Genomic DNA, 19907 nt, shown 5'->3' with positions numbered 1-19907 from the left:
AACTGGCAGCGTCTGCAAGGCAATGATGTACAAAACATTCAAAAAGTGTTGTCCGTGCCATAGTTTCAGGTGTTTACAGGAACCAACCGGCAAGCTGACAGGCCGTCCGAGCGGAGAAGCCATTGCTGCCCTTCTCGGAACGTTGCTTCTTCTCCGTAGGAGAGCTGAACTAATGTTGGGTCAATCGGTTCGCTTGGCATAGCGCGCCTCGTTGCGCTGGCTTTCGTCCAAGTCTGCTGTTGTATGGCCGCCAAGCGGTACACAACAAGCAGTGGTAGTCTGTGCTCAGACGGCGGTGATACGCTGTTTCCTGTGAGAATTAGTTACTCAAAGTGGTCCTCGTCCTAATCCACTTTTCCGGTGACGCCGCATCGAGTCGGATGTGTCCTAAGGGAATAACGACCGAGAGGACAGAGGGAGGGGGGCATGGGAGGGAGGAGCCGGCAACGTCCGTGGCCCCTGACCATGGCTTGGTCCGTTGCTACGGGCAGCCAAGCCAGCCCCACGACCTCTTGGTTTTCCTCGTCTCGTTCCTCTGTCCACCAGGTGCATTGCTCACTGTCTTTGTTTCGTCTATTTTAAGGGCTATGTTCTGTGCCTTGCTTTCTCCTCTTTGTCCTCCGTGAAGCCAGCTGCACATGAGCTGTATGTTCCGTGGTATCTCTGTTACCCGTTCTCTGTGAAACTTCACGCTCCATAGGCCTCTGCGTTGCACGACAGGTGCGGGTGGGCCGAAGAGTCCATTACATTACGTTTTCCTTATTAGCAGTTCCTCAAGAAAATGGCACGAAAGCGCTTCCTGTTAGGGGTTCTCGGGTTGAGCGTTGGGGCGGCCATGCTCTTTCAGGGCGCCAAGGCCGGCGGCGAGTACCAGGATATAACTTCAGGTGAGATCAATGACAGAGACGTATCTTGATTGCCGTCCTTGTCAAGGTTTTTAGCTGAGCACGCACAATTCTCTTCAGCCGATTCAAGGAAAATCGGCGAACGAACGAGTCGATCCCAGTCTGGCGTCCCGTCGCACCCCCGTTTTTTCCGCGAAGGTCGGCCCTGCAACCGGAAAAGCAGCACACCATGGCAACGGCCGCCGCCACAACTGCATGGTCTATCGTGCTTGTCTGCTACTGTATGTGGAACAGTCACGGAGGAGCGGAGAAAAACTGGGCAAGGGGACAGTTTTCATGTGGTCTGTCCCCGGTGGTGATGCTCCCGCCTTGTTCGTCCGCTTCCTTTGCGGCTTGTTGACACAACGGTTTCATCAATCCCCTCATATTCTTCAGATCGCACAAGTCACTTCAAAGAAAGGCCCCAGTTTAGGTTACTCTTCCTACGAAACCTACCCATCTGCAGCGCACCCCATTATCGTTGGACGGAACTCTTTGTCCACGCTTAGTGATTGGTCTTCATGCTCGGACGACTGAGAGCCTCCTCTTCTCTTCGTACATCTCTTATTTCACTCTTTACGTCTGTCGTGTAGATCTTCTACAGCTGGTTTTTCCTCGAGATTTCGTTTGGCTGTCTTCTGTTCACAGATTGTTTGAAATGGCACAACGCTTACCGACAGGACGGCTTAGGCAGCAATGCCGTACCGGCGATGAAGGCAGATAGCAACGCAAAGAAAGTTATGAAGGTGGTCGCCGAAAAGTTAATGAAGTCAAACTGCGCCTCCGTCCAACATAGTACTGAGGCTAAGGACGCGAAGGTAAGGACCTCGGTACTCTCTTTGTTTACGCAGGTCGAGAAGAAAAGACGCCTCTTCGCAGCGGAAGGCACGAAAAGCATGTCTTTGAGCTTCTACGGACTACTGTATAGAACATTTATGTCGATGTAACCCAGACATCCGTCTTCTATATTGTAGGCCGTCTTCACCCGCGATATTCCAGACTACCTGTGAAGTCGATCGGCTTTTAAGTAGACTCGCGGTACATACAGCTGTTCGCTCGGATACGTCATTTCGCCACGTCCGCTTTCTTTAATCTTAATTAGGCCTAGTAGGTTCCGAACCTACATACAAAACAAGATTGTGTGCTTGTGTGTCTCCCTATGTATGCTGTCTGTCTCTTTCTCAGCTTGGGGAGAACATCTTTGACAGCACGAGGGCAGCTACGAGCTGCCAAGAGCCTGTCAGCTTGTGGTATAAGGAATACCAAAACTTCGGAGGGTAAGATGCTCATACACGTACAAGTGTATGCCCCTCATATATGTATATACAGAGAGAGACATGTCATGCTGACTTATGTATACGTTCCGGAGTCTCGGAGTCTATGTGTGTCCATGTATCTATGCCTATATCTCTATATAGCACCCGGTATCGAGGGGTTTCGACGTTTCTTATCGATTTCAGTAATACGTGACCGCGCAGTAGTTTTCCCTTTATTTCTTTGCAATCTCTCTGTCTCTACACCCCCGTTGCGGCTGGATCCTGCTGTGTACACGTCGTGTGGCTGTCGTATACATGCCGTAGGCGTATACATGCCCTGTGTACGGCGTGTAGACCTTGCGTGATATGTCCACTTTTGATCGTGTGATCGTGTTCCTTTCTTGCTCTTTTTCGACTCCTTCGATGATATGTGCATGCAGGACCTATCCGGGGACGCACTGGTCGTCAAGTCACTTCGGAATGGTCGGGCATTTCACACAAGTCATGTGGTCTTCGAGCGTCGGGCTGGGGTGCTTCATGATCAAGGGCTGTAGCCAGAACAGTAATCCGGTCTTCTGTCTCTACAGTCCTGCTGGGAACTATGTTGGAATGGCTCCTTTCTCGTAAGTTCCTCAAAATTCTCTTGGGCTTTCTCTCTCTTTCTGCGTCGTCTTTCAGCCACCTCGTTCCCCGGTACATGGCTTGGCACATACAAGAGGCCTAGATACGCACACGGATGTACATATATCCACGTATGTATATATTTATACATACCTATGTGTATATACACCTGTGCATGCGATGAAGACACGAAACAGTCTGGTTTCTTCTTCACGTGGGGGAGACGACAACTTCGATTCTTTCTAGCTTCCGGAACGCAGGGTCTGAAGAACCGCACAAGAAGCGTGTGACAAACACAGTTAGCTACACTCCGAGTATCTGTATGATGGTGTATCTACAAGCGGTCGGCTTAGCATGACTTCAAGCTGTACAGTGCGCTTGGTACATGCATGCAGAATGAACGACGATGTCTCGTGTGAGCTTGTGATCACCCCCCCGTTAGGAGCGGGTTTGATTTGTTATCATTATTGATAGACAAGAAGAGCTTCAAAGGTGTCTATAAGAATGATTCATGGTGAATCCAATTCTCACGTAGGACGTTAGATGGGCATACACCTGTACTGTGTATGTACCTATCCTTTGTTCTTTTTTGTTTTTCCTTGCTCTCAGAGAGGCGACGTGGAAAGCCATTGTATCCCGTGGAGACAAGACTCCCACCCCGGGCTCAGCAGGCTTTGGACTTTCATCGTCATTCGTTGGTTCGACTGTTCTTCTCTCGATTAGCGCAGCTTTCTTTCAGTTTGCTTTCTAAATGAGAAAGGACTTTTTCCATTCAGCAAGAAGAATGAATTCCCCGTTTACTTTCGGATTTTTTATGCCAGTGATTGAAGCTGCACAAGAGCGATGTAGATGTGTTCAGAGTTCTGAACGAGGAAACTTTCAATGACTCTCGCAGCATCATGACGTCGTCGGAGGGAGCGTGTCTCTGCGTGAAGAGATAAGAGGTTGGAGCCCTCTCTTGAAAGAGGGGGGGGAAGAAGGATATCATGATGCTACAAGAGATATATATATATTTATAGCATGCAGTGCTTTCCTTTCATTTTATCACAGCGTGAGTGTGTCTGCCTGCCAGTCCTGCTTGCTTGCTGGTGCCGCGCTTTGTTTGGTTTGGTCTCACGACCACGGTGAACCACGCCATTAATCTTGTAAGTACATTGCCCCTTGTGGGTTGGGATAGATAGGTAGGCTACCCGTTTTATATCGCGCCTTTTCCCTCTTGCCTTTTTTACATATGCTGAATGAACGCTCCTCCTTCTCTCTCTATAGTCGTATAGAAAGGAGGAGGAGCGTTCATTCAGCAGTTTGCTATGATGGCGAGGAACGAAGGTTGTTATTCTGGTCTTCATTATGGGAGAGGGGAGAGGCACACGGGGTGCGACAGTCTTCTTGTAAGAAAGAATTGACGACACCCTCATATGTATGTGTGTGGCTGTGGTGCCTGCCTGCATCTTACTGATGTATGTATCCCTCTGCAAACTGTGCTTCACTTTTTTATGATCATCCAGCGGGCGTTATAGGGGTGGTAGCTCTTTCTCTCGATTTAGCAAGTGTTGGAGTGCGCCACGGGTGATTGCGAGAAAGCCCATGCCCGGAAAAAGAAGAACAAGAGAGAAACGGGACTTGGTGTTCCGCAGCTACAGCAAAGCAGAAAGGATGGTCTTGACGACACGAGAAAGGGATGGGACTGGGGGTGTGTGTGTGTCCGTGCGTCAAGGTTGCTTCACCTTGACAAATATCCTCATTCCCGAGCTATTGTGTCATCTCCATCTGTCTTCTTTCTTGTTTCAATCACGCCTTGGTTGATTGGCTGTCCGAGAGCGAACTAACGCAAGGGTGGTGCTAGCTTAGGATAGAAGGACTTTGAAGAAGAGCGGGCAGCAGGGATCGAGGGAAAGGCGGTTTGACGCAGCAGGGAGAAGGTGCAAGAAGAGTGACTAGCTAGAGAGACGGGTACTTCTTTTGTACGCGTCTTTCTAGCTAGTCATGTGACTGTAAAAATGTCTCCTCCTCCCTCTCCAGTGCTAGCTACTGAACTCCTACCAACTTGGTCCGATCGATCTTCCGACAACGTTCAATATTTGCATTGACAAGAAAGAATGAAGCGCAGAAACAAACGCACTCAATCACACACTCGAGGTCCCTCCTGGAATCTCGAGTGTAGGGATGCGTGGGTGGATGAAAGGATTCTTTATGGCACAGCACTCCAGACATCATCGAAGTTTCTGAATCTCATTCGTTCTGCAGTCGACTCTAGCTAGCTAGCTAGCCAGCGGGCCGCACCAGTAGGAGTGTTCTTTCTTCGCCGTCAGTTACTTCGCGAGTTTTCCATGAATAGAGACTTGTTGGGCAGCTTAGATCAGAACCGACTGAGCGGAGAGGGTACTTAAGTTGCAAAGGAAAGATGACAAAAGTTGTCGTGTGATCCTTTGGAGAATTTCGTTGACGAGTTATTCTTCCTTCTCAGTGAACCTCTAGGAAGGGGAGGTGTAAGAAAGGAAAACAGAGAAGTTGTGAAGTTACAGTAGAGAGTCAGTCGGGGGCTAAAAGAATTACAACAAAGGAGCAGCCGATATGACTGGTGAGAAGGGAGAATGAAGCAACCAAGAGTGGGAGGTCTGCGATTGCCGAAACGTTCACTGAGGTGTTGGTGCTGCTGGGTAAGAAGTTCTTTCGCTGCCTTGGATAGACGCGGAGCTGAAGAACAATGAGAAAGACAGGAACGAACCGGAAGCAATGAAAGAAAATGTGGGAGAAGCAAATTCAACACCGATATCCCGCTAACTCCACACAGCGCATACAGATCATACATAAAGGGGTAGAGGTCTCCCCTTCATATGAATTACTGGCTTGACTTGGCTGTGAACGCGTGAAGGGGGGGGTAGGCAGCAGCGAAGGCTAGGAAGCATTCAGCTTAAGCGAGCACAAACGATAAAGACTGTTGAAGAGAGAAGAGATACAACGAACCCATAGTGGAGGAAGATGAGGGTGTGTTCTTAGCAGCAGATGTCGTTCAGGTATGGAGGATAGTAGCTACTAGCGAATGAACGAACACACACGACGGCACAGAAAAGGAGAGCAAGAAGGAATGTTCTACGGTAGATTCCTGCTCGCCGCCCTCTTCCTCCTTCCTCGTTCATTCATCTCACCTCTTTCGGCTGCTTGTCAGTGACACGTTCTTGGATGATCTTTTGGAGTTCTTTTCATCTGTATAAGGTAAAGATGGAGTTGGGGGGTGCCTGACTTGCTGTTTTGAATTCCTCTCGCGTCCGGATTGAAGGGAATCATCGAACCCCCACGTTCTCACTACACAGCTATCGCTAGCTCGTCGAGCCATCGATGATGAGTTCTTATCAATCAAGTTGGCAGCACATCGATTGCTTGTTTTCCTCATGTCCTCCTCAGGAGAATGTGGTGTTTGTTGCGAAGACACCACCGGAGAAGGACTTAGTAGAAAACTTTTTGAGCTTGGCAGTCCCCCGAAACTTCGACGTCTTCTTGTCAGGGCTGACGAGGATGTCGGGGAATCCTGTCGAAACAGATTACACCCTCCGCCTTGTAAAAGTAGATCGGTGTGGCTGCGTCCATTGCCAGCCGGGAATCCTCGTACCCCTCCTAGTCCTAGACTGCTGCTATGAAGCTGGACAGAAGTTTTACTTCCCTGCTGTTGAAGGAGACTCTTACTTTTCACTGATAAGGGGATGTTGCCTCCAGGTGAATGGCTGGATGGAGAAGGCGAACAGACTAAAGAGAGACTTGGTGATTTAGAGCTGTTCCCCCCTGCTGCACCACCCAAGACTCCCGGGCTGTCTTCTAGCGACACACTAGACACGCCTCCGCTACTACTATAGCTAGCGAAACTCATCAGACTACACAGGGATGACGCGGCTGAAACAGGACGTGAGGAGGATGAAAACTGAACGCCTGAGAGAAAGAAAAGCAAAGAAGAAAAAAGAACGTCAAGAAAGAAAGCTATCAAACCGAAAGATGTAGTCATCCTATCATCTGTCCCCCATACGTCTCCGGCTGGCCAATCATAAGTTTTGAAGTCTATGATGTATGGGCTATGGGCTATGGATCTCCTTTTTATGCGAACACGCGCGGCTATGTATAGTTTTATAGGTGGACTCGATCAGAGATGAAAAGGAGAGTCTGTAAGGTGCTCGAGTAAATCCGTTGATCTGTAGATCGTATATCTCGTTCTATAGGCATATCTTTGTATCTACATCTAAAACTCTAACTATGTACACTCACACACTCTTCACTTGGGCGAGTCTAGCAAAGACCATTAACTTACTAGACTGCGTTTTCGTCCTTCTCTCTCCCATGCGTTTCTCTCCCTCACGACAGGAGGAAACACATACACACATAGATCAATACATACATAGATACACACATACATGCATGAAGACATACACCAAGACGAGAGAAACGGACTGGCTGGTGCCTTGAGGACTTCCTTGAGAAGAACGACGGGGCTTGGTAAGGAAAGTTGTCGAAGATCTAGACCGCGTAATATAAGACTCAGTGGCGATACATACGATTCTATGTCGATACATATATAGATATATAGCTAGCTAGCTGGCAGCAACAGAGGAGAAGTCTCCCCTCCTGTGTCATCTCCGTAGATAAGCCGACCATGGACAGCCAAAGCCTGCTTGAGTTTTTCTTCAGAAGCTTCTGGAAGTTCCTGTAGAGCCGTTCTGGAGAGATCACATTCAGTCACCTCAACTGACTCCAAGATCGGGGTGAAGAATGAATCGTTGTTAAGAAGAAAGACATCGACAGAATGTGCTTCGATGCTCTTCAATACAACAAGGCCTCCATACCCATGTTGTATGTACCCCCTCCCCTTCTTGTCTCCGTCTCTGGTCATCTAGCTATGCCGGCGACAGCCATCTATCTAGCTACAAAGAAACTTACGGCCAGAAGGAAAGTCTGCTTCAAAGTTGTATAGCGGTTTAGTTACACCGGCCGAGGCATCTATGCCATTACATGTATGTCTACATCTATGGACGTATATCTCTATGTGTAAATCGATATGCATCTCTATGTAAGTATATGATGTGTAAGAGAGAGATATACGCTTTAGTTGAATATTCGCTAAGAATAGACAAGGCATGAACAGCTACCCTTTCACAGGAGATACTTACTCTCTACAGGAGACGGAAAAGAAGGCAGAAGTCTGCGGGATGGATGAAAAGCTTTCTTTCAAGAAGAACCGACAACATTTCTTTACTTCACTCCCTTTCCTATCCTTTTCTAAAACGTTCTTCCTGCCTTCTCTCGTTCCTGGGGGAGGGGGTGGTACTTCTCAGTCATCCATATCCCGTCATCTTCTCCTACATGTCTCAGCTTCCTTCTAAAGCTCATGGAGTCAAGCAGAAGAAGTGTTAAGAAAGAAATACGTGAAGTAGAAGGAAGGTCGCCAGACAGCATCTCTTCTGAATCCTCTTTCTCTACATAATTGTCGAGAAGGAGGGGATTTGGCGTGATCAAAAGCAGCCCATGCCTACCTAACATATACACATATACAAATATATATATATGTTCCGCTCTCTCTCTCTCTCTCATGTTTAGTATGTCGAGTAATGCGAGGAAAGCACAAGCAACGACGAGAAGGACGGAAGGAGAAAGAAGAGATACAAACGAGAAGATGAGAAGGTGGGAAGCGGGGGAAGGTGGAGGTGGGGAAACCGGAAAGAAGAGAGAGGTGAATGAATAGATGGATAGATGATGATAGAATCTCCATGAATGTATTCTCGTGCTTCCTTTCATTTTCGATGAAAATTACCCGATACAGTAGAGAAGAGTTTGCAGGTGATTCTTCAAGCTTTCTAGATGAGGTTCCATCTCGATATTTGATTGAGTTTCTGGATTAAATCCTATCAGCGATGAAGAGCTCTCTTCTTCTTCTTGTTCTTCTCCTGCTGCTCTTATTCTCTCCTTCCCCCCTTGACTTTTCCTAGGAGATAAAATCTTGGAAGGAGGAAGATAGCCTTTCGCTTGGTAAACTTTTCTTAGCCGCCGGTGATGCTGAGAAGCTCTCTTCAACTTCTGTTTCTGCTCCTGAATTTCTTTCTGGAGATCTTCAAGCTTATCCATCGTTCTCTGGGTGGAGAGAAAGAGATGAAAGAAGAAAAAGATCAGAAGAAAAGAGAAGAAGAAAAAGATTAATTCCAGGGTCATAAATAAGAGCGAGAGAAAGAAGGGAAGAAACACAAAGGGGGAATAGTCACCTTAGATAAGCCGAAGGGAAGAAGTCTATCACTATGGCTCTCAGGTACTTCAAGGATGAGATAGATAGAAAAGAGAAAGAGATGATATAGACCATGTAAGGAGACGGTGCGAAAGAGACAAAGACATTCTCATGATGTATATATATATAGGAGGAGGATACTGTCTATACATAATGAGTAGGTCGCTTGCTCCTATCAAGATAGCCGCCTCGTCTCTCCTTCAAACCAGAGGATGTTTGTTCTTTAGTGGTCTTGACTTTGCAGCTAGAAGGATGAGATGGAAATATGAAGGAAGTGTCGGTAAATCGAAATACAAAAAGCCTTTTCAGAAGGGTGCATATAAGGAACCCTGACAGGTAGAGAGGAGAGTGTGAAAAAGAGAGCGGGAAAGAAACGAAGCGCCTACGAGTATTGTGTCTGAGAGGTACTTCACGAGGTGTACATACACCTGACGGTGTACAATGGACCCTGTCTCCGTGCAGCCCAACACATAGGGTTCGCATCCTGGTAAGCTTCGTGAATATACACGAGTACGTGTACGGTCTGTCTTTTTCCGAAGATGTTATGCAGATGTATATATGCAAATATCTACATAGAAAGAGAAGGAAATAAGCAGGCATCTACACTTGCTACTTTTCTACATGGATGAAGGTAGAGACACCCCGTGTCCTCCTTCATTCTCATTCTCTTTATCCAAGCCCTCCTACGCAAGTCACTTTATGTAAAGATATAAAAGACACTTCATGCAAACATGTTCTTTCCTAGTCTTCTTCCCTCTCCCCTCTAGCGTGTATCGGCTCAGGCATACCTATCCCACAGAGACCCAGTGAGGAGGACAAGAAGAACAACTTCAAGAAGGAAGAGGAGCAAAAGAAAGAAGAAGAAGAGACTTCCATCGACGACGAGCAACGAGAGAAGAATCTGATCTTGTCTGCGTTTCATCTGACTGACCTTGCGATGTGTGTGAAGTAATTCCTGATGCTTTCTTGCTTCTTGAAGTTTCTCCTTTTCTCCTTCTATCTGTCTCTTTAATTCATCTATACGACGTTTCTGCTCGAAGAGAAGATCGTGTGTGTCTTTCAGCTGAGCCTCCAAGTCATCTCGGGTTCGTTTCTGTGTCGCTACAAAGCTATTCTCCTCGAGTAGCGCGGATTTATATCGGTCATTTCGAATCTTTAGGTGGAGAAGAGTACTCTCTAGACATCTTGACTCTCTCTCGGCGTCTCGGATTTTCTGATCCAAATCATCGCCAATTCTCTGAAGCTCTTCTTTTGCCTGGGGTGTTCAAACAGAGATACAAGGATAGAGTGAGAGAAAGAAACAGGATGAAACATGGTCTTTCTTTATCATATCGCATAGCACCAAACCCCCACTCTTGTCTTCCTTCTTCTTCAAATCGGTGTATATACACCCGGTAGTCGTGATGAGGGTCAAACGAGAAAGGGTAGAAGACGATGAGAAAGAAAGACATGCATAAGCAGCAGCTAGTCTGTCGTGGAACATGAGGCCATCTCTCTCCATCTTCTTCATCTCGATATCTTTCTAAGTAGATCAATCATTAGAGAGTATCGAGGTCAATAGAAACGGCCGCAGTTTTGTATCTCTTCTTTTCTCTTCTTCTTCTTCAGAGAACCCTGTACCTTCTTATTCTCTCTACTCTTCACCCGGGGCTTTCCGCGATAGACAGAAGGAAAGAGGCGCTACCCGGCATGTAGTTTCTCAAAGAAGGCTCGAGAAAGAAGAAGAAGAAAGGAACCTAGGAGACCGCTTCAGTTGACAGACCAGCACGCTTTCTCCGAAGCATGAGAAAGGTAATGAGACTTCTCGATACGCTAGACAGCTTAGAAAAGAAGAGGATCGAAACCTCACTCGGTCATAAGGAAAGAAAGAGACAAAACATGCCGAGTCACACATATATAGAGAGACAGACAGCTAGAGAAAGAAACAGATATAGATAGATAGATATAGACAGATGTACACAGAATGTAGTGATGTGTACATACATAAACAGGAACTTAGATCATTACTTCTTCTTCTGCGCGCAGTTTCAGCAAGATGTGTATGTATACATATGTATGTGTAGACATGCACACCCCAGCTAGAAAATTCCAGTCTTTCATTTCTTTTCTTTTTTCCCCTCCTCTCGAATTTTGATCTTCACAACATGTCATTCCTTTTATCTATGGCAAACAAGACATCCATGATCTCTCCCTATCGTTCGCCTTTCCATTCCTACCCCTATATATATATATATCCATCTCTCTCTCTATGTATAGATCTGTATAGGTCTCGTCTCTGTTCATCCCCCGAGGTGTATATACAGTAGCGAGGTATGAGAAGAAGCGGAGAGAGAGTGACGCTCTCTTCGGTTAGATGGACAGAGAAGCTTTTCTTCTTACTTGACTAGCCTTAATTATATAATATGCCTGTGAATGTTCTTGTTCGCCACTTCCATCTTCATCGTGCTTGATTTTCTTAAAAAGCACACCAAACCCAATGACGCATGCAAAGACACAAAAAAATCTCTACCACCTCAGGTGTACAGACACCTGAACGAATCATAAGAGACTCCTATCATCTTCGTCAACATCCCACCTCGCTTGATGAATCTTTTTCACATGACAACTTTTGGAAAGGGCATGAACTCTACTACAGAGAGAGAAGGAAAAAGATGTATCGCAAATCTACCTATCTTTAATCTATCTATCTTCAACCGACCTACCTTTAATCTATCTCCCTTTCAATTTACCTACCTATCTGTCTTCATCTATCTATCTAAATATCTCTGTGGAAATAGAGAAACAAACAATTATCTGGATCTATCTCTCTTTCTTTATCTTTCTAGACTGGGCAAGGTTGCCTGCACTTCACGTCGTTTCGAGAATCGCTTTATCGCTTGAAGAAAGGCCTTTCTATATGACGTGTTAAGCAAAACCATGAAAGACTTTTGTTTGTCTATAGAAGGAGTGACGATCGATCTATAGATCTCATTAATCTATCAGTCCATCCACCGAAGCTGTATATCCATACAAGCAATTATGAGCATAGGAAAAGAAGCGAATTTACAATGTATTACAGCAAAGGCTCTCGTCACTAGGATAATAGCCTTCTGCTTAGCGCTACCACTACCGTGTGAGAGATCTAATACAGATGACTTGGATTCTATCTATGAGCCTATAGAAATCCCTCTCTCTCCCTCCATATCTAGGTAGAAAAGATTCAGAGATGTAGCAAACACGAAGGAGAAAGAAGATGGGTGTCATGCGCTCCTAACCGCCCTCTCTCTCTCTCTTTCTCCTTCCCCTTCCCCTTCCCCTTCTCTTTGTCTGTATCTCTACATATCTAGGGTATTATCATCTAAAGACTCCGGCAGACATACATAAGGACAGAGGGAAGTAGCATCTTCTACTTCTTCGTCCTCCAACCTACGTAGTGAAGAAAGGCCGAGAGTGATTGGTAGGTCTAACACCATCTGTCGCCAGACAGATACATATCCGTACATTTATATGCTTAGCTAGACTATATATGTATATGTATACCGAGATCTATCTATCTATCTATCTATCTATCTATCTATCTATCTATCTATCTATCTATCTATCTATCTATCTATCTATCTATCTATCTATCTATCTATCTTTAATCTATCGTTTCCTCCTTTAATTCTTCTGGCCCACGTTCCATTTCTTTCTTTCTTTCTATTTCCGTGAATTCTGCTCGCTTTCTTTTCTTCTCTTTTTCTGTGTGACTCCTCCTAGATTACGCTACGTCAGGCCTTCTGATGCTCGCGCATAATAAAGAGACGGCTCGAGAAGTTCAAGATCTTCTTCAAGCTCATCGTATCTATAAAGAATATGCAGCTCTGGTGTATGGACACCCCAAGTGGAATGTGGTTGAGGTGGAGACAGGCATTGCTCCTCATCCTTCTCATCCTTTTAAGATGATCGTAAGAATCTTTCGTAGACATCTCTTGCCTATCTGTCTTCAGTCGCACTGTCTGTGGATCTCAGGCCTCTCCGTATCGATCCCCATATCTCTCTGCTTTTTCATAGGACCTTTATGAATATGGATGACATGTCTATACACTGTAGAGATGTAGTTAGTGCTCATCCCGTTAGACGGCTTAGTTTGGCCCAACAATTCATTCACCTACAGATCGATTAAGAAGAGATTAGGGGAAGGTAGATAGATTGAAGGTAGATGGATAGACCGATATTCCACGTATCTCTGGTCATCCTGGGGCTTTGTATTAGAGCCGTCAGGTTCTATGTAGGGAGTCTAATCCTTCCTATGTTTTCGTAGGTATCTACTTCGTTACATGAGAATCCCCACAACGCCAAACAGAACATCGAGGGACTACAACATAAACTCACTGGGCTCTTTTTTCTTTTCTTCTTCCCTTGCTCCTATCATTCTGAGAGACCTTGTAGGCATAACTCGGAGTTTACGTCACCGTCATGCATGCACTCCTGTCTCCCCTGTTGACTCACTGCTGTCTCTGTCTCTCTCTCTCTCTCATGTGATTCTTATCCTTCTACTACTGAGAGTCCTATCTAGAGTTGCGCCTCCCTCAACCTCCTCCCTAGTTAGAAGTAGAACGTGAAAGACTTCTGGGCTGTAGATCTTCATCTGATAGGTAGATTTCTCTCTTTCGTTCTCACTTTCTTTCTTTCTCTCTCTCTTTGCTCTTGTAGGCGACAGATAGGAAAGGTTTCCCTCTCTCCCCCCTATCGTTGTCAGAGAACTCCTCTCTCTTCTTCAACCCCTCCTCTCACTGCGTGGCTCACGGGGGAGAGTCTTCTGCGGGAGTTGAGAAGCAGAAGAAGAAGGTAGAGATAAAGATGAGAGAAGAATACAAAGGAGCGAAGAAAGCTGTCAGTCGGCTTCAGGTGCTCATGAGGGGATACTTCAATTTGAGGGGTAAGACGGGGAAAGAAGAAAGCAAAAGTAGAAGAAGAAGAACAACAGCAAGGACAGAAGAAAGAGAGAGAGGGAAAGAAAGCTGATTAGAAAGAAGAAGAAGAGGAGGGTGTTTCATGCCTCATTTGGGTTAGCTGTCTTTGGAGGTGTCCTCATTCATACATCAACAGGAGAGAGACAGGGCCGGCCTTTCTTCCCCCGCTTTTTTTCTCTCCGATTCTTTCTCTCTGTCTCTATTTCTCTTTCTCCCTCCTGTAGTCTGTCTATTCTAATGTGACGATCCACTGGGGATTTCTATCGTTCTGTTCTTTCCCCTCTCTTAAAAAAGACAAAAAGGAGGAGGACTCGCTTCATCGTCTCATCTTCCTTTTTATCTACCAGTCATCTCGTCTTTAATGTCCACTTACCCTGTCTATATCTACGTCTGTATGTGCCTATCTAGCTATGCCGATACATTCTTATCGACCTCCCTTTCTATCTATCTACCCGTCCATCCACAACTATCTGTCTCTGTCTAGCTACCCCTATCTATCAACATCACCCTCTATCTATCCCATTCTTTGTTTCTATCTCCCTAGCTATCTCTCCGGCGTTATGACTGACTATCTACTGCTCCTTCAGGTCCTTTGCATGGAGAGCCGGCGACCCTCCTCAAACTTAGCCCCATCACAGGTTAGAAGAAGAAAGAGACGGAGACGGAGACGGAAGACCTCTCGCATGACATACATGTACATATATGTCTATAGTCAAGCCCACGAGCTCCAAGAGGTTGATACAGTAGATGTAGAAACAAGTAGATAGACCACACAGTATCATACGGGTAGATATGTGTAGAAGAGATAGATGGAGAAGCAGATAAGTTGGAGGGTGTACATACACAGAGACAAACAGATAGATACTTATACAGAGTGGCGTATACAGAAGAACAAGTTTATCAGGTATTAGGTCTCTCTTTCCCCTCCCTACTTCTAAATACCTACAGCTATATGTATATATGTACATATATATATATATGTATCAGAAGCTTCTGCATCGACGAAGCCTTTCTTCATCTTTCTTTCTTCCGTGGTGGTTGCCTTTCTACAGACATCTCCCAAGTCGACAAGATAAGACGAGGGAGGGGACGGTCCCTTTCTCTCAACTGTCCACATCCACGTTCTTTTCTTCTCCGTCATATCTTTTTCTTTCTCCCTTTCTTTCTCTTCTGTCTCTTCGTCTTTCTTTCTTTGTTTCTAACTCTTTCTTTCTGTCTTTTCTTCTTCTTTCAGGTCGGCGGCACCAACTACGTGTACACTGTCACTACGTAGGCCATTCGATTGTGGGAGACTCAACTTATGGAGGGCCTCACGATTCCTTTCCTTTTCGTATGTTTTTGCATGCGTCAACACTTTACTTCCCATCGGTGTCGTCTTCTCTTAAATCTTCTTCTTCTAGGAACTCTCTAGACCTGGGAGAGAAAGAGCGAGGAAAGAGAGAAGGAGAGGCACATAAGAAAAGCGTAGAGGATGCCAAGGAAGAGACTCATGTGAAATCTTGTGAAGGAGGAGAGTTGGAGAATAGGAGAAAGAAGTTTTCCCTTCGTACTGGGGGCTCTTGTACTTCCTCTTGCCTTTTAAAAGAAAGAGAAGTCTTAGGGCCCCTGAAAGCAGAAAAGATAGAAGAGGACAAGCAGAATCCGCCAAGTCTTGGAGAAGATAAGCAGAAAAAGAAGAAGAAAAGACATTTACAGAATGTTTCTTATTTAAGTGAAGTTCCCCAGAAAGTCACAGCACCCCATGATTTTGCCCTCTTTCTAGATCCTGAACTGAATCCTCCTTCACTCTCTCCGTCATAGAGCATGAAGTCTTCCACTCCTTTTCATTCTTCTTCAGTAGAATGCACTCTCTCTCCTGTGTTTGCTTTCTCGCTTTCTCTCTTTTCTTATATTCTTAGTTTCCTCTCTTCCTCTTGATTCCTTTCCTTTTCTCCCGGGCACTTCATTCCACTGTAAGGGGCGAGGCGACCAGGGCTATTTCAGTCTCCATGGTAGCTAGTTATCTTTCCTTACGATTTTTTCTGGATAGAGACCACTTGAAAGAAAGAAAGAAAGAAAAAAGAAATCTTTGCTTGTAAGCTCGGTGAGTAAGTCGATGGGATGGTACATAGCCACGCTTTGAATTCGTTTTGCCGGCGAAAGGGACTGACACGACTCGTCCTCTTTGTTCTCGGTTCTCTCAAGATCATTCCAAGAGCTCTTCCTCTTCTTTGTCACTCAGTCGGTCTCTGACCGGAGATTGAGTTCGTCTTTTGTTTCCGATCTGCCATCCTATTCAAGAAACCCACTAAAGAGTTGATCTTGAGAAGACTTCACATCTGTTGAGCGAAACGACAAAATACACCAGGTAGCTTTTGTCTTCTCAGTAGACGACAGCAGAGCGTGAGACAGGTACCTACGTTGATAAGTTGACGGAAAAGACCTGTGAAGGTGACCTGCAGTCGGATCATCAGGAGTGAAGCTACTATCCATCGTAATCTAAGTTTTGTAGCTTGTTCCTCGGCTCCTATTCTCTCACGCGGCCTTGTTTGATCGATCGCTCATTCTCAATTGCCTAGTTTGCTTCGTCATTGTTCACGCTCCCTGTCTAGCCAAATCACGGGGTTTCTTTCTTACTAAAGAGCTAGGCTATGTTTTAGACGATCCGTGCACCCTCTCACCAGATATTGGCTCAAGAGATCTCAGAGAAAGGCAAAAGAAAAGTTAATCATTCGCCACTCATCACTGACATCCTAAGAGAGTTGGTGGTCGCGGTACTCCATCGAAACCACGAAGAAGTCTTCGAAAAGATGCGGTAGTTCGTGTCGGCAACTGCTTGGCTCACCTGAATGAAGGTGGATTTGGAAGACTTCTCTTCTTACCGTGGTGTCTCGACATGAGACATCGCACTGACAAGGAAATTCATTTTTTAACCGAGATGTCTTCGAGCTACGCCTGCCTTTTTTACATGAAAGAGGCCTCGGCGATGTACGGATGAATATTTCGTGAGGAATGCGATTTAGGATGCCCCAGGCAGGCGGTAGGAGTTGACTATTTGCGCAGCCATGAAGTCAGCGGGCGAGTCTCTGGCAAAAGCATTCTTAAGCTCATTGCAAAATAGATAGAAAACTCACCAAAATGCTCGGTCATTCATTTCTCTTTAATAGATTGTGGGGGACCACCTAGACTGTCGGCTGGGACCGCTGCATCATTTTTGCTTCGGAGACGGAAAGGAGAGCTCCCCTCCATGACGACAGGGCCTGCCTAGACTGCTCCGGTCACATGACTGGTATCACTATCACTGAATAAAGATAAGATAGAAATATGAACGAAAGCAGCTTGGGGAAAGGAGGGGCGTTGCGTTTGTGGCGAGATTTTGGGAGGCGAAGATAGTTCTTTCTTTACTTCTTCTTCTTCTGAGCTGTTCATATTCGAGACAACAAGAGTTCTTTGAAATAAGAAAAGATAAGGGAAGAATAAAACGGAAGGAAAGCAACGACCAGACTCCATTCTATGAAATGTTCATCGGTCACTCCCCCTACTCAGTCCTCTGCCTTCTCCTGTGACGGAAGCACGAACCTGCACCCCCTTCTTATCCGTCGATGATCGGACACATATCGATCTATCTACGGCTCCATCAGAATCGTTCAACCCTAATCATCTTGCCTGCGGCCTCATTCGTTTCCGACTTTTCATAGGCTCATACAGACGACCTTCATACAAGAATAGAAGAGAAAGACGATAAAAACAGTGAGTGCCTCTCGGCCGCAGTTTGGCGGCGCGAGTCTCTTCTGCGCTGATGGCGGTGATGCATGTTAACAGCCCCGCCTTCATCCATGTCTACTTCAATTCCCACGACAGATCAACTAAAGTTGGACAGAAGGATAGATCGATAAAGACACAAATCCGTCGCACATCCCGGATTCTTCGCAAAAACTTGGATCTATAGAATCGAAGTCACCCTCAGGTCGATTCCACGGCGATAGCACATTCCTGACAGATCGATCCATCCATCAATCTTCATATTCTAAACTTCAGCACAGCCACATGCTTCCTAGCATCTCACCCTCATATACATGTATTAGGTATATACATACATACATATACATATATATCCTCTTTGTAAAGATAGTCAAATATAAAGATATATATGTCTCCACCGCTCCTGCAACTCCTCTCATCCGCTTCTTCTCATAGCGTTTGATAGGTGCTCGAGCCCCTCACACACCAACATATATACAAAGATAATAAATAGAGTCGTCTACATATATATATATATACATCTATTGATACCCTCCTTCTCTTCCCCTATATACAGACAGAGTGTGTGCTGTACAGAGTGACCTGTTTATGTAGCAGGATATTCTCAAGGCTGGAGAAAAGAAGCAGATCTCTCATGGTAGAATGCCGTATTCCAGTAAATGATAGAGACGAAGATGAAAAGCTTCATCTAGAAGAAGAGCTCGAGGATCTTCCTTTCTGTTGCTCCTCGAGACAACGACGAACAGACTTGGGGAGCGAATGACACGCCAAGTGGAGAGTAGACTCGAAAGAGAATGAAGGAAGCATCGTCTATGAAGTTCCAAAGTATCTGAGAAGAAAGAGTGAGAAAGTTTACACAAGATTCTCTTTGAATGAGATACTGCCACACATAGACTCGTAGTCAGGTGCTTATCTTATGAAGACTTTATCCAACTGATAGAAGATGGATAGAAGAAGAAAGGATGTCGTATGCATGGAAAGTTTATGTACTATAGAGATACGGGAGAGAGTGAAGGGAGAGAAAAAAGAAAAAACAGACAGAGAGAGAAAGAAAGAGATATACAGACATGCATACATGTCTGAGTCAAGCAAGACGTCTAGACACCTCTTCTCTTACCTAGGAGACAGCTAGCCATGCAAATCGATGACTTACCTATCACCGAAATCTCCGATTCCTGGGACAATGTACTTGCGTGTATCGAGCTCTCTGTCAACTCTGTGAAAAAAGCGAAGAGATCATGATCGCAATCTACAGACCAATACAGAAGAATGGAAAGACGAAGACAAAGAAGAAAACCGTCTAGCTATGTGTCTCATAAAGATGATAGGACCTCGTTATCTAATTCCATATCTATCGACCGCCTTCTTCTCCTTCTCCTCATCTTCGCAGGCTGTCCCTTCTACATCCTCTACCACACAGCTACACACACCTCATGCACATAGAGAGAAGGAGAAAGATCTACATACACATAGATGATTACCTTGGCAAGATGAACGAATAAAGGAAGATGTATGTATGAATGTGTAGGTGGAAGTCACCCTAGCAGATAGATACGTGAGAGAGATCTTCTTCTCCTAGAAACGTGAGAATCCTCACTCATGCTGGCAAGAGACTTCTCCTTGCCAGGCTTCTCACATATAAGCCGAATGTGTATAGGTAGTAAGAAAGACCCTTCCCCCCCAAGACTCATACAACAAGGATAGTTCCTGAGCTAAAGAAAATTTCAACTCCCCGTAAGAAAACAGAAGAGCGATGGAAAAGAAGCGAGAAACTCCCTCCCAGTCTATCAATCTTGAATCGATCTATTCTATCTATGTGGCCTATATAGTCCGATCCTGCCTTTTCCTTCTTCTTTATCTCACGTTTTATTCTGCCTTTCTTTGCACTTACGCTGCGGTGACCATGCGGACACGAGGGTGTTCTTTGAAGAGCTTCTGAATGCCTTGGGGTGCGCTTAGGAGATTGACGAAGATAATTCGATCTTCCTTAACACCTGTTTGAAGGAGCACATCAATCGCCCTGCATGCGCTCCCAGCCGTCGCGCACATGGGGTCTAGGAGCATGACCCAGCGATCTTTAATGTCGTGAGGAAGCTTCTGATAGAACAGCTGAAGAAAGGAGAAAAGGAGAAAAGCAAAGGGGTAGAAAGAGAAAGTCGGAGAAGATAAGAAAAAGAAGAAGGAGAAAGGAAAAAATGAGAAGGGGGAGGTCAGG

General features: G+C 45.4%; 4 protein-coding genes across 4 annotated transcripts; 2 read left to right on the top strand and 2 right to left on the bottom strand.

Moving 5' to 3' along the window:
* The first annotated feature begins 418 nt into the window (after positions 1 to 418).
* CSUI_003904 (scp family extracellular subfamily protein) lies at positions 419 to 4834 on the top strand. The gene is made up of 5 exons (XM_068064099.1): positions 419 to 887; positions 1533 to 1702; positions 2070 to 2161; positions 2581 to 2763; positions 3371 to 4834. Exons 1-5 carry the CDS (start codon positions 782 to 784, stop codon positions 3510 to 3512), a joined length of 693 nt encoding a protein of 230 aa, XP_067923927.1. The 5' UTR covers positions 419 to 781; the 3' UTR covers positions 3513 to 4834.
* Positions 4835 to 5336: 502 nt separating this feature from the next.
* CSUI_003903 (uncharacterized protein) lies at positions 5337 to 12469 on the bottom strand. Its single transcript, XM_068064098.1, has 6 exons — positions 12377 to 12469; positions 11397 to 11471; positions 9949 to 10272; positions 7912 to 8869; positions 5908 to 6682; positions 5337 to 5455 (listed from the first exon to the last, which is right to left on the bottom strand). Exons 5-6 carry the CDS (start codon positions 6621 to 6623, stop codon positions 5395 to 5397), a joined length of 777 nt encoding a protein of 258 aa, XP_067923926.1. The 5' UTR covers positions 6624 to 6682; positions 7912 to 8869; positions 9949 to 10272; positions 11397 to 11471; positions 12377 to 12469; the 3' UTR covers positions 5337 to 5394.
* Positions 12470 to 12749: 280 nt separating this feature from the next.
* Positions 12750 to 16173, top strand: CSUI_003902 (rna pseudouridine synthase superfamily protein). The gene is made up of 4 exons (XM_068064097.1): positions 12750 to 12943; positions 13692 to 13917; positions 14539 to 14589; positions 15186 to 16173. Exons 1-4 carry the CDS (start codon positions 12779 to 12781, stop codon positions 15749 to 15751), a joined length of 1008 nt encoding a protein of 335 aa, XP_067923925.1. The 5' UTR covers positions 12750 to 12778; the 3' UTR covers positions 15752 to 16173.
* A 1187-nt stretch (positions 16174 to 17360) lies between these two features.
* Positions 17361 to 19801, bottom strand: CSUI_003901 (uracil phosphoribosyltransferase). Its single transcript, XM_068064096.1, has 3 exons — positions 19584 to 19801; positions 18846 to 18908; positions 17361 to 18521 (listed from the first exon to the last, which is right to left on the bottom strand). The coding sequence occupies exons 1-3, from the start codon at positions 19754 to 19756 to the stop codon at positions 18503 to 18505; spliced, it is 255 nt and encodes an 84-aa protein (XP_067923924.1). The 5' UTR covers positions 19757 to 19801; the 3' UTR covers positions 17361 to 18502.
* Between the last annotated feature and the right edge of the window lie 106 nt (positions 19802 to 19907).

This window comes from Cystoisospora suis (genome assembly GCF_002600585.1).
Source record: "Cystoisospora suis strain Wien I chromosome Unknown contig_1758, whole genome shotgun sequence".
NCBI lineage: Eukaryota > Apicomplexa > Conoidasida > Eucoccidiorida > Sarcocystidae > Cystoisospora > Cystoisospora suis.
The sequence above is the reverse complement of the archived record's forward strand: the minus strand, read 5'-3'. Positions and strand labels throughout refer to the sequence as shown.

What these genes read in the sequence shown, in the direction of transcription:
- CSUI_003904 (XM_068064099.1), top strand. Translation starts at nt 782, where the DNA reads ATGGCACGAAAGCGCTTCCTGTTAGGGGTTCTCGGGTTGAGCGTTGGG. An exon ending in CTGAGGCTAAGGACGCGAAG is followed by an intron (nt 1,703 to 2,069) that starts GTAAGGACCTCG and finishes TCTCTTTCTCAG; the next exon opens with CTTGGGGAGAACATCTTTGA. An exon ending in GAATACCAAAACTTCGGAGG is followed by an intron (nt 2,162 to 2,580) that starts GTAAGATGCTCA and finishes ATGTGCATGCAG; the next exon opens with GACCTATCCGGGGACGCACT.
- CSUI_003903 (XM_068064098.1), bottom strand. Translation starts at nt 6,623, where the DNA reads ATGAGTTTCGCTAGCTATAGTAGTAGCGGAGGCGTGTCTAGTGTGTCG. An exon ending in CTGACAAGCAGCCGAAAGAG is followed by an intron (nt 5,456 to 5,907) that starts GTGAGATGAATG and finishes ATTGTTCTTCAG; the next exon opens with CTCCGCGTCTATCCAAGGCA.
- CSUI_003902 (XM_068064097.1), top strand. Translation starts at nt 12,779, where the DNA reads ATGCTCGCGCATAATAAAGAGACGGCTCGAGAAGTTCAAGATCTTCTT. An exon ending in CTCATCCTTTTAAGATGATC is followed by an intron (nt 12,944 to 13,691) that starts GTAAGAATCTTT and finishes TTGCTCTTGTAG; the next exon opens with GCGACAGATAGGAAAGGTTT. An exon ending in GGGATACTTCAATTTGAGGG is followed by an intron (nt 13,918 to 14,538) that starts GTAAGACGGGGA and finishes CTGCTCCTTCAG; the next exon opens with GTCCTTTGCATGGAGAGCCG.
- CSUI_003901 (XM_068064096.1), bottom strand. Translation starts at nt 19,756, where the DNA reads ATGCTCCTAGACCCCATGTGCGCGACGGCTGGGAGCGCATGCAGGGCG. An exon ending in GTCCGCATGGTCACCGCAGC is followed by an intron (nt 18,909 to 19,583) that starts GTAAGTGCAAAG and finishes CTTTTTTCACAG; the next exon opens with AGTTGACAGAGAGCTCGATA.